The 13,433-nt window shown below is 41.2% G+C and overlaps 1 protein-coding gene across 7 annotated transcripts in view; it reads left to right on the top strand.

Moving 5' to 3' along the window:
• Positions 1-13,433, top strand: part of tanc2b (tetratricopeptide repeat, ankyrin repeat and coiled-coil containing 2b) — a 141,168-nt gene that overhangs the window by 110,248 nt on the left and 17,487 nt on the right. For 6 of the 7 annotated variants that reach the window (XM_063894055.1, XM_063894054.1, XM_063894057.1 and 3 more), the window contains 7 exons: positions 4,956-4,994; positions 6,125-6,406; positions 7,690-7,814; positions 9,495-9,726; positions 10,434-10,603; positions 11,373-11,651; positions 12,534-12,701. In XM_063894055.1, coding sequence (XP_063750125.1) covers positions 4,956-4,994; positions 6,125-6,406; positions 7,690-7,814; positions 9,495-9,726; positions 10,434-10,603; positions 11,373-11,651; positions 12,534-12,701 — 1,295 coding nt within the window. The remainder of the gene's footprint in view (positions 1-4,955; positions 4,995-6,124; positions 6,407-7,689; positions 7,815-9,494; positions 9,727-10,433; positions 10,604-11,372; positions 11,652-12,533; positions 12,702-13,433) is intronic. The other variant, XM_063894056.1, reaches the window with a different exon arrangement.

The following is a 13,433-nucleotide window of genomic DNA, read 5'->3' as shown; positions in this document are numbered from 1 at the left end:
AAGAGAAGACGGGTTAGTTTCCTCTTAAGGCGTTGCTGTTTCTGCGGGAGCCACTTGTTCCCCAACCTTCCTCCTCTAAGGGCAGCCAAGTGTGTTTACAAGCCAACCGACAGCGTCCTAGCATGCGTTCTGCCTCGTCGGATCAGTGTCATAGCCTCCCTGAGTTCACTGCTCCGGCAGATTCACCAAGAGACGTGAGAACAAGACAGATGGAGACACGGAGTAGAGCCAAGAGATTCCAAGAACAGGGGTTTTTCCCGGCAGATCATACAAGGACACATTCCAAATACCTTTATTCCTGAAATGTGAGGTTATAGACTTATAGGTAGGGAATCCCTTTATGATGGATTGGTTTGCGACTTGATTGGTTGTGTGTTTGCATCACAAGATGTCCAATGTATCAAAGGTCCCCTATTATGCTGTTTTTCATCAATAAATGACAGGTCTCAGATATATGCAAAACATGTTTCTGAAGTGTTTGTCTGGAAATACCAAACAGATCATGCATTGTAGCATGCTATATACCCCTCTGTTGCCCTATTACAAAAGTGCTGATTCGGTCTGTAGCTTAAAATGCTAATGATCTGCTGCTGGCCACGCCCCTCTGCAACAATGGTGCTCTAGGAAGAGATTCAGGTGATAAGGTGGGCGGGTGTTACCCAAAAAGCAGTTCTGATCAGACAGGTTTTTCAATCCAAAAATCTCTTCCTGAAACTTTGCAAATATCTTAAAACACCTGGGACACACATTTATGTAAAAAGATACATAAAAAAGGGACATTTGCACAATAGGTGAACTTTAATGGATCTCTTTAATAATCTCATACGATTTACAATGTACAGCCTACATACATTGGAACATGCCTGTGTTTTGAGAGGCTAAATGGCAGCAAATACCCATTGAACAGAATAGAATATTATCTCAGATTTTAAAAAGTTGCGATTTTGTCATCCCGACCTGCATGTAGCCCACTCTAAATATGTTATTCTGTTCATGTAGGTGGGAAGCTAGCATCCTTTCCACATTCGAGAGTACGTTTAAGAGAGTTAGGGCTGAATACATCCTCCCCTTGTATGTGTTCATGTCCCAACATTTTTGTAGAAATGATAACCTCTATTTTTTACAACACCTTTTCCACACATTGTTTCGATCACAAGAGCCGGAATAAACCCTTAGCAGCCTCCACTGGAATCTAATTCCACAATCAGTTTAGCCCAAATATGAATCTTCAAACTTTACAGAAATATTGGGTATTAACAGAATCATAACACAGGCATGTGCTGAACTTGAATGCTAGATTTCAAATACTAGTTTTTTAAATAAAGGTTCAAAGTGAGACGCAGTAGCTTGTGCTGCCTGCTTTTATTACATTATTGAGCGCATCAAGCCTCAGAAAGCAGTTATTTACACCTATCGTGCATCACAGAAAGAGACCTGCTGGTTGTTTTGATTGAGATGCGGGATGCAGAGTTTCAGATGAGCTAGAGGAGAAGTAGGCTGCTGGTTTTTTGTAAGTCAGGTGCTAACCAGCTGACAGATGTATCTTTCTACCAGTTTGTTTCTTGTCGAAGTTTCTATTGATGCCGGCCAACGGGGGCCCGAGCTGTGCTGCTGTTTCGAGGAGAGTGAGTCAGACTGTAACGGACCTTCTTGTGCTCCTGCCTGCCTACCTCTAAGATTTACCACCCACCTTATCTATTCACCGCAAACTCTCACATAACCGTTCACTGCACACACACACACACACACACACACACACACACACACTCTCCCTCGTTTATCTTCACTCTCTCCCTCTCCCTCTCTTCGTCTAAGTCTCTCTTTCTCTGCTCGCATACACAAAACAGGCCTTGTGTGAACTGATGGTTGCAGATTTTGGATGATACAAATATTTTCAACTGCAGTGGGTTTTATTACTCTCATAAATAATAACTGACAGGCGAAGCAACTTAAATAATAAGTCTTGGAAATGATGGGTAGCGCTATAATTGATTATATATTTAAAGGATAAAGTTGGTGATATTTTTCTCATTGTCAGAAAATCCAGTGAAAATGCCAAAAGTGAATTTATGGCGCTAACTAAAAGTGTCTGTTCTATGCAAAGCTTGGTTATATATGATTCCACTATAGTTTATTCCTAGTCAGTTCCACATACAACATCCTGCTGCTGTAAATAGTCACTAAAGCACCAAATATGTGTTAATCGGCAGCTGAAAATAGTCCCAAAGAAACAGAGTATTTACTCCAGTTTGAGTGACAAATCTTTTGGAAAAGAAATTATTAATTGTCTGAATGAACATCCATAGAAAAAAAGACAGCTGAATGTCCACATTCGTTTGAAATACTGAGTAAGTAAAGCTTATTTATAGCAAACACAGAGTGAAGGGTACCCCTATTGCTGATAACTAGTGCAGATTTGATGAGCGCAAGAACATGTTTGCAACACAACAACTGAAGCCTTTCAGATGATAATCTAGCCTCTGGAGATTCAGGTATTCTTACTACACCTCAGTCTTAATCTCTATCCTTTTAGCTGATAACAAATGTTTATGTAAAGCAAACTAGAATCAAGGTTTGAGGTTATAGTAAGAGGTTTCCTTCTTATACAACATATTAAAAAACTCCCTTTGTGCTTGTCTTAAAAGCCAAAGCAAGTCAGTAAATATTCTGCCAGCAAGGGAACAATATGTGACAGTTTGCAGCCATAAGGAAGATTAGAAGACATTCTGAAGAAATCCATCATGTATAGGCGCTTCCAGATTTATTGTGCTGCTCTAAGCCTTTTGTTCAAATTACATAAGATTTTTTTTTTAGTAGAGAATTTATGTAAGATCCTGTCAGGGTTGCATGATCTAGCCGTCCGCTGCTAGAAGCAGAGAATGACTGGAATTTTAACTATAGGTCTGAAAAACCAGACAGCAAACTCACACATCCACTAACTCCCACACGAGCCATAAGAAGAGTCACCTGACCCGATATAACCACTCTCTCCAGATCCGTAACAACAAGCAGACGGATCTTATACACCTCTCCTCCCATCGCTTCCTCTCTTCCTCCACTCCTCCTCTGCTTCTCCTCCTCTTCTCCCTCCTTCGTAACGCTGCTCAGCCACCGTGAGTCATCCTCACCTGGTGAATAATTAAAACGTCTGAGACTCTCGCTCCGTCTGGCCGTGGAGGGTTTGCTGTAGTGGAGTGATACCTCGCTTAACTTCGCCTGAGGAGGGGGGGAAGTGTTATGAGCAGGATTATGAGCCACTGCCTTCCATCCATCTATACCTCGCACTCACACGTTTGCTTCTGGAAAACAACTCCCTCGGCCCCCGTTCACAACATGGCTGCCATGTTTTCCTAGAATACCTGACACAGTGGAGCAGCAGTGGCGGTACGACTTAAGCGTGCTAATGTTTAATCGTTTCTGCCATTTGGAGGATGGCGCCCGATAGTACGAGGGGGCGTTTAGTACATCCACGTGGACGGATGAGATTTACGGGCATTCATTCACCCCCACGATAAAGGATTAGCGGCACTTAAAACAGAGAAGATGTTAGCGTCTCTTCTGCAGGCCCATAGTGTTTTTAATGGCGGCATTGGGTCGTTTTTGCACTGTCCATCACCAGTGTTGCATCAGGTCCATTCTTTCACGGCGTGACACCCAATTGGAAGAATATTACATCAGTTTTGAATTATAGACTGAATAGAGTAGTGCTCTTTGCCTCTTAGAGAACCCCTCTCTCTATGTGTGTGTGTGTGTGTGTGTGTGTGTGTGTGTGTGTGTGTGTGTGTGTGTGTGTGTGTGTGTGTGTGTGTGTGTGTGTGTGTGTGTGTGTGTGTGTGTGTGTGTGTGTGTGTGTGTGTGTGTGTGTGTGTTGAGTTAGCAGTGAAATAATCTGACCAGGGAATATGGATGATATGTATTTTATTACATCTGGCTGCAGCTAGCACAGAGCTTAGTGCAGTGCTAGCCAGGCTTTCAGTATAAAGGACAGCTTTACATCCACTTCCAGGTATATCTGTCTGTACATTTTTTTCTGCTGATTGCATAAGTAAGAATATCTTCAGCATGATCAGCGCATTTCTTTTTCACTCTGCGGTTATAATTAGCATTCCTGGGGAAAAAAAAAGTCATGCTTGCAACAGCACTTTGGAACGTGTCTTGAGAAAGATTGCAATACAATTTCAGCTCATTATGGTGTGTAAACAAAATGCAAATTGGACTCATTTATAGGACAAATACACGCTTGCCCCCTGGTGTATTTTGCATTGCTGTACCTGCAACCTGTATAGAAATATCTGCTGAAACAAACTCCAATATATATATTTCCTACAGCTCTGACTCGCAGTGGACTTGTCCTAAAGATAAATAATGTGCTGGCTCATCTAACCAGCAGCATCCTAATCAAATTCAGCCTCAGTAAAGGAACCATAAGGAAGACAGAGGTGTAAATCCAATTTTTATTATCTTTTCCTAAATTTCACTTGTACTGTTGGATTACTTTATGTTAAGACGTAGCAGCCTGTAATTCACAAACAGCAGTCTGCTGAGTTGAGGTGGGAGTCCCTCATCGCAAGGTCGAATTACTGCTAGACCTGGATTCAATTATTTTTATGGGGATTGATTGATCTTGTCCGGTGCGATGGAACCAATTAGATTCTCCCAAAAGTGAGGTCCTTCCCTAACTCCCCTCATTGAGCCGAGGTATACCTTTCGAAGTAATTCAAAGGATTTCAATTAGTAATCGACCCCGGTCTGGTGGTTGCCCATGTTCCTGACATCATGATGTGTTGATGCTGCTTTTTTTTTGTTTTTCATTGAGCTACAGCTAACCTTGTGCTTTGATAAACTGCTGCCCTGTTCCCATTGCTCACTGTCTCTCTCTTTCTCCTTCTCCTCTGTTATCACCTCTTCCACTTCTTGTGTTTCTGTCTCTGTCTTTGGCTTGCTGTTCGTCTCAGCTTCCGCTAATAACACCCATGCCTGGCAATCCCAGTCACGTAAGTTACTTTAATTTAAATTTTTGCTCACTGTTGCCGCTAAGCTTGCTGTTCGGTGCTTTTCGAAGTCAAGGTGGCCCATGCTCTTGCCAGGAAAGTGTTTTGATTATTCACGCACAAATTCCCAATCACCTGTAATGGCCAGCTGCTGAGTTATAACACATTTATATGAATGACACACCACATAAAAAACGAGACGATAAGTCTAGTCTCCAAGCTTAAATCAGTTTTATAACACGGGACCCAGGAGGTGACACCCAGAAGCAGCACACTCATTTTTCACACCCCTTGAAAAGTTAGTACCAGATTCATTTTACCCCCATTAGTCCTTAATGGTCCATATGTGCTGTTGAAAAGATGCCCAACCTCTGGAGGACTTCAGTTTTATATCTCCCCCTAGTGAGGGAAATCAAAGTTCTAGATTGGCACTTAAAGAAGTCACTCCCTGGACTTGTTTCAAATAAAAGTTTAACAATTCTGGATTGTTTGAATTTTATTTTATACTTTTTTATACTGAATAGTTTTCATCTCCCAAACATCCTCCAATTTAACCAACCTAGCACATTTATCCCCAAATTCTTAAAGAATATAAAGGTGAAGTTAGCCACAGAATCCTAAAGCACATTTATATAACTTTCACTAATGAATCATTTACTAATTTGTATATATTCAGTCTAAGAATCAGCACTTTCCTTACGTTAAACAAAAAGTTCAGTGATGTTGCTCCATAATGTTTTACTACACAAATATTATTGTTTTTCTTTTTGATTTTAACCTATAATTAAATTCATACATTAACACATGTATCTCGCATTATTTTAATAAATAATGCAAAAAGTAAAATCAGTGTTGAGTTCAGTAATCAAACAATAAGCATCCAACTAATGTTTATTGCATTCGAGAGATATTTCCAATACTGTTACTTGTTACTTGTTTATGCTAATATGTGCCTGTTTATGTGTTTATATATTTTGTTAATCATATAGAGTATGTATGCACCCATGAGTATTATTATCATGTTGCTATAGGGACTTTTTCTTATTCAGTCTCCAGATGCAATACAGCAATGGCGGAGATTAAGTACATAAATGTGGTTTATAACTGTAATTCTGTTTTCCCTGACCCGGCAGTGCGTTTTGCACCGTATCGGCCTCAAGACATCGCCCTCAAACCGCTGCTGTTTGAGGTGCCCAGCATCACCATGGACTCTGTATTCACGGGCCGGGAGTGGCTCTTCCAGGAGATCGACGCGCACCTCAACAGCCCCAACGCCAGCACCAACCGCGGTGTGGCGGTAGTGGGCAACATCGGCTTCGGCAAGACCGCCATCATCTCTCGCCTGGTGGCACTCAGCTGCCACGGCACCCGCATGAGACAGATAGCCTCCGACAGCCCTCAAGCCTCACCCAAACGTAAGCTTCCATGAAAATATGATTTCCAAGACTGGAAGGGTTTTAAAGCAAAGCAAGACAAACATAGCGTTGGAGCATATATTATTGATACTGAAATTATTGAGGACCAACAATTGGTCCGAGATAGACCAAGAAGCTTCTCTGTAAAGTATAACAGTATTTATTAAAATAACGGCACAGTATTTATTAAAATAACGGCACAGTAAGTCCAAAAGGGAAACACAGCTGCAGTCCTCCCCCACGCCAACTGAGCCACAGTCCATGTTTAAGCAGTTAGCTGTCTACCAGCAGCGTGGAGGAAAGGCCTCGATCTTCTGTTTACATCACGCATTTCTACTCTCCGGTTCTTCCGGTCTCGTCTTGTGTCATTGGTTGGCAGCGGGCGGCCGGCTCCTGTTGGCCCCTCGTCATCACATGGGCATATCCCTGTCTCTTCTATTGGCTGACGTCGATTGAGGCTGGTCCACGGCACTTTCTGCTTAGCCCTGTCAGTGCCCGATCCGTTCCCCCCCGGCTGCACATGCACGAAAATAACAAACTGTTTCCGATCGCCAATATCAAGCAATACACTCTATATAAAGACAGTTTCTGTGAACTACCAGCTGTTTCCGGTTAGGTAAACTAACTGGCTGCCGTCAAGTACCGTAAAATGTAGACATGCGTGGTACAAATCGGGCAGGAAAACGTTGAGTTTCCGTGTACGTCATTACGCGCTTGTGCAGCCGGGGGGGGGGAACGGATCGCGCACTGACACCTATTATGAAGTCACCGTCGCCATCTGCTGGCGTAGTCATGACGCTTCTCCTTGAGATATTGTATTATACAATTCTTCTGAAGTGTATTGGTTATTAAACACGTTATAGTATTATTGCAGCGTCAATGAGTGAGAGTTAGAGGTGATGTGTTTAGTATGTGAGTCCACGCGTCATTCTCCCTCCACTCGTATACAATATACTATTAGCTACATGCTAACGGAGGCTACAAACAATAACATCCGGTACGACCAAAAGTAAAAGTCCGGTCCGTCGGGAAACAGTGAATTATATCATGTAATGTTCCGTTTCAATATATTGATTATTCTTACAATTCCCTTCTATAGTTCCCCTTGTTTTTAATGATCAGTGAAGATGGCAAATTGAAGAAAGGTCTTTCCTTAACAACTCCATTTATAAATTACAGTGTTTTTGAAATGTTGCATAATCCAACTCCAGCATTTGTTTTTTAATCTGACTGTGCTACGTGTTAGAGTCTTCCTTGACAGTGTTGTTCTGTGTTGTGTCCAGATGGAGAGGGGCTTCCTCTCACCCAGCCTCAGCCCACACACGGCACCCTGGGAGGAGGCAGCTGTCCTGGGACCCCCGAGATGAGGCGACGTCAGGAAGAAGGCATGAGGAGGCTGGCGTCACAGGTACCAAATACACCTGTGACCATGAATTGTACATTTCATCCTGATTTAGAGACGAAACACACCCAAGACTTCCAAAACAATGTTTGTCTTTATACTTAAATACTTCTGCTACACCCATTGGCTTGTTTTACAAAGGCAAATGATCTATTACTCATTGATTTGCTCTAAAATAAGTCTGCTTGTTATGATTTACAAGGACATTTCCAGCTCCTAATTTATTGCCCTATATCACTATTAAGTGTTCCCCTTTACTTTTCAGAGCTGTTATAAAAAGGGAAAAAATGAATTGTCTAGCATTTCGTCCTTGGTTCATTTGCATATTGTCAGTTCTTTCTTTCATCTTCTCTTCATCAAAGAGTAGAACTGCGTACATTAGATTATTTAGAGGAAATATCTCTGCATCGTTAAAATGGGCATATGTATTATAATAATAACATTCCATTGTTATTGTGGTTCAGCGTGAAATCTAAGGCCTCAGTCTGTGTGTAATTTAAAAAACAGTAATTCTAAATGACTCCTTTAAATGTCTTAATCTTTCAATTAGTGGCAGCAGAGGTGGGAGAAAAGCCAATGATAAGCTTTTTTTAAATGGATTTCCAAAATACAAGCACTGACACCTTTCATGCCCCCTGCAAGCTATAATGGACTCACACAGCGCTCTTATTACTGTAGAATCTTGACTTTTAAAACAATATTTATGGAGTATTTAACTTGTTTTCACCTGCCTGCCTCTGTATGATGTGTCGAACCATCTCCGTTTCCCGCCCTTCTTCCTGTCTGCTGTCGCACCTCTGTCCCCCTCCCCTGCTGCTTAGCCATCTGCATCCCCGGTCCCAGCCTGATGCATTATGCAGATGTGTTTAAAAAAGAAAAAACAACTTTGCCAGGGAGCCTTATGAAATATTTATACCTGCAGAAAGCCATTTCCCAGCCAGGCTATTAGATCTTGTTAACTTGTGCATTAATAATTAAGCTCACTCCCTTTTTCACCCCTTTTGTTTAAAATCCCTTTCTCCTATTGTGACCAAAAGTTAACATTCCACTTTTCATCGCCCTCTCATCGCTGCCCCCGTCTCTGACATTTTCTTTGTGATCCTTTTGTCCCCAGTAGCTATCAGTCAACCTGCTTCCTTTGTTTTGTTGACAGAAAACTTACCTGCCCTCAGCTACTTTCTAATGCCACTGCATGTCCGTGCAAATACTCGTTATTCATCCGTCCATCCATTAATCATAAACGTGTTTCAAGTACATAAGTGTGAAATATGACAGTTTAACACTTTGACTCCTTCCTGCCACAGTCATGTAACACATGAGCACGCACGAGCGAACTCCTCCTGAATCAGTCTCTCTTGGCAGCCGGAAGTGATGAATTATTAATATCTAAAACCGTACAGTGAAACCACAAGTATTATGTTTCATTATACTGCAATCATCCAGCATGAAGTTGACTCAATCCCAAATGAGCTATAGCTTTAGTAGAAAACTGTCTCTGCTCTGACGGAGCTGTGGAAGAAATATTATTTCTAAAAAAGTGTGTCATCTGACTCCCATGCTCCCTGACACTCATCTTCAGATCTGCCCAGAGGTTGGATTTCCAGACGTGAACTGTAAGTGTTCACCTTTTAACTTTCTCTTAGTCACCTAGGCTTAAATCCTGTCCCAACTCTCTGTCGCCCCCAGGTGGTGGCCTACCACTACTGCCAGGCCGATAACGCCTACACCTGCTTGGTGCCGGAGTTCGTGCACAACGTGGCAGCTCTGCTGTGCCGCTCGCCGCACCTCGTCGCCTACAGGGAGCAGATGCTGAGGGAGCCGCACCTACAGAGCATCCTGAGCCTGCGCTCCTGCGTCCAGGACCCCCTGGCCTCCTTCAGGAGGGGGGTGCTAGAACCCTTGGATACACTTTACAAAGGTGAGACACAGGGCTGCCTTAGTTGATTAGACAATGGTTCTTTTGTTCCTGGTTGTTGAATATTACTCTGGTTGATAAGTCTGTCAAGCATAAATGTTTGATATATGCCCTAAACATATTCTATGATCTGATTTCTGAACAAAAGTGTTTCCTTTCAGAGCTTAAAGGCATAAGCTGACCACATTGTATATAAATAATCTGGGTTTATTGGTTGTATGAAGTCCTTTTCAGTAAGCCCGGTATTTAATCCTTATTCATTTGGTTAACCAAAAGAATGCCTCTTGTTCAGTTGCTAATAAACTTTCATTTATTTTCTCTGGTTCAATGCATGTATTCACATTCTTCTTAATAAACTTGAATGTTTAATATATATGGAATATTTTGACTCGCAATCAGACATATTACTTTGGGCAAATTGTAATAATGCCTCTTCAGACCTCATTCAATTTATTATTTGACTTGAATCCTTGGTGCTTGATATTAGAGGCACAATGGGCTCAACATAATCAAGATCAAAGCACTTAAGCTAAATTATTTAACCAAAATAAGCTTCAAAGCTCTTGAAACATCAAGGAAATCGTGTTAAGATGTTTAGTTTCCATTTCAAATATTAGTATCCTTCAATAGGCTGATTTTGTTTCATTATAGTTTGTCTCTATATCTTTATGAATGTGCTATCTTGTTTTAATGCTCACTGTTCTTTCCAGAGAGGAAGATCAACTCTGAAGAGGACCTCATCATCCTCATAGACGGTCTGAATGAGGCAGAGTTTCACAAGCCGGACTACGGAGACACCATCGTGTCCTTTCTCACCAAAACCATCAACAAGTTCCCTCCCTGGCTCAAACTGGTGGTCACAGTCAGAACCACGTTACAGGTACAGCACATTCTTTCAGAAACGGTTCTCTCTGTGGGCAAATGGAATATAAATCTCACTGTTTGTATCTGCAGTTTCGGCTCCTTTTAAAAGGTTTCATGTCAGGTTTTGTTTGCATCAACTAGAGGAAACATACTGACAACTCCACCATCGTTATCTCTGACCCTTTTGTTTTGCTCTGTTATGCAGAGGATATGGAAAAGAATATTTTTAAATCTCTACCGATGTAGAGTCGTCTTTCATAGCATTTTATAATCTCTGCGAACTAATTATTTTACATCAATTGATTAAAGGGGCCCTACTACGCTCATTTACATGTTTATATTTGTATTTTGATATTTACAGGTTTTATGTTTGTATTTTGTACTTCTACTGTCATTCTTCTTTATTGTTAAAAGTGATATACATTTTTTATACTGCCTGTGCTGCAGCACCTTTTCACCCTCTGTCTGAAACCAGAGCCCAGTCTGGTAGCTGGCCAGCTCTGTTTTCCTGCTAGCCAATAGAAGTGCAAGTGTTGCATAATGATGTCATTACGTCCGGGTAGTAAACAAAGGTGTCCAATCTATGCGTTTCAGGCAGCGGGGGAGTGTGTAGGACTGGTATGAACTTTGGGATTGTAACCTTTTAACTAAAACCTATATAACACACTACAGGAAAGAGAAAACCCCAAAATGCATAATAGGGCTCCTTTAAATATGCAGCCAATGTATCTAGATATCTCCGCACCATCATCACTAAGTTGACTAAAATGCTTCTGCCTGTCCAGGAGATCACCAACGCGCTGCCATTCCACCGCATCTCTCTGGACGGCCTGGAGGAGAACGACGCCATAGACCAGGACCTGCAGGGCTACATCCTGCACCGCATCCACAGCAGCCCCGAGATCCAGAACAACATCTCGCTCAACGGCAAGATGGACAACACCACCTTCGGCAAGCTCAGCGCCCACCTCAAGGCTCTGAGCCAGGGCTCCTATCTGTACCTCAAGCTCACCTTTGACCTCATCGAGAAGGGCTACCTTGTTCTCAAAAGCTCCAGCTATAAGGTGAGGAGTTGGTTTTTAGGGTTTTTCCACCATAGACCCTAAATATCTTGACTAATTGATGTTGGGAGACTTAGAAATCATACTATTTCAAGAGTCATAACTCATTGAAATCTGAACACACAGACATGATACACATATTGGTATTTGCAACGTTGTCCATTAAGAATACATCTCCTTAAATCTGTGTAAAAATTACGGTAAAAGGTGCGTCTTTAAACTCCAAAACTTGCCTGAGAGTTTTTATGTTTTCTCCAGTATCCAAGTCATACAATTATATTTGTCTCTAAATAAATGGTTACACTGTGAACAGGAACTGCTCCTGCATAATTTGGCATACTTTTACTGGTAACAATATGTAAACAAGAAAAAAATAAGGAGAATATAAGCTCACAAACAACAGGACTAAAAGTGAAATCCAGAATAACACACTGAATCAAATGCAAAATGGAGAAATGACGGGGGTTGTTTTGGTTAGTTTAAAAATCTCGGTGCTCATAAATTGCAACGTCGACGCTGTAAAGGCATTTTTTATTAATGTGAACACTGACATGCTTTGTGCGGATTTTCTAGAATCCTTTTGACCGTTGGAACCCAGCACCTTTTTGATAAGCAGCTGAATTGTTTTAGTGAGCATTTCATAATGAAATATTCTATCTCACAGCCCCTGGTTCATTAAGTTTCATGTATTCAGAAGTGCTCCCACACTCCATAAAAAATGACAAAGTATAATATTACACTCTCCCCCTCTGAGGAGGACAATGTAGAATAGTCGAAGACGCGCTGAACAAACATGATGCATTATTTATTTCCACAAGAGCTTCTCCACAGGAAAATGATCATTCCGCTTCATATCCCCTTCCTTCCTCTCCTCTTCCTCCTCAGGTGGTTCCAGTCAACCTGGCGGAGGTTTACCTGCTGCAGTGCAACATGCGCTTCCCCACGCAGTCATCGTTTGAGAGGGCCCTTCCTCTGCTCAATGTGGCCGTGGCCTCGCTTCACCCGCTCACCGACGAGCAGATATATCAGGCCATCAACGCTGGCTCGCTGCAGGTAACCATCCTAAAATATACAAGACTTCAGACGTGGAGCACTTTTTTATGTCTAAAGGTCTTCAACAACAGTGATTTATTATTAAACAGCATCTGTGTTCCAGTATTATAGTCTGCTCATGATTATCCTCGGGTTTACTGAGCTAAAAGGAATTTAGGAGTAATTTAAAATGATGAGTGACATCAACTCACTATTTCCTGCCAAATCTAGCAGGTAAATGCATTTTGGATCTTTTGCATTACATCTCTTTATTTTTCTCTGAAGTGGGCGGGGTTTAGCTGAAAAAAGGGTGACTTAAAAATCTAAATTCAGCAATATTGTACTCAAAATTTGAATTGTCATTGTTCTGAACAAACCACACGTTCTGATGAAGCTAATTAGCTTAGCTTTGAAGTATGAAATATCTTATATTATATATCCTTATGTATTATTACAACTTGTTGATTGCTGCTTATTTGAGGATTAGTATTTCATTTTATAGAGACATTAAATATCAGATATTTACATATACCTTTACATAGCATTTTTTCAGGGGCTTTAACATTTTAAAGGAAAAGCATTTTAAACTTTTTTTATGTTTTGCTGTGAAACTGAAATGAGGAAAAACAAAGATGATTTTTTAAACTGGTAACATTGATATATCTTATTATTGTTTTTGGATTCATTCTGTGTTCATAAACGTCTAAATATAAGGTATAAGTAGCTTCCAACTTCCAAAAGCAGTCCATAATG

The sequence above is a fragment of the Eleginops maclovinus genome, chromosome 10, assembly GCF_036324505.1.
Source record: "Eleginops maclovinus isolate JMC-PN-2008 ecotype Puerto Natales chromosome 10, JC_Emac_rtc_rv5, whole genome shotgun sequence".
In the NCBI taxonomy this organism is placed as follows: Eukaryota; Metazoa; Chordata; class Actinopteri; order Perciformes; family Eleginopidae; genus Eleginops; species Eleginops maclovinus.
Note: the sequence above shows the minus strand (reverse complement) of the source record. Positions and strands in the feature narration are given on the sequence as shown.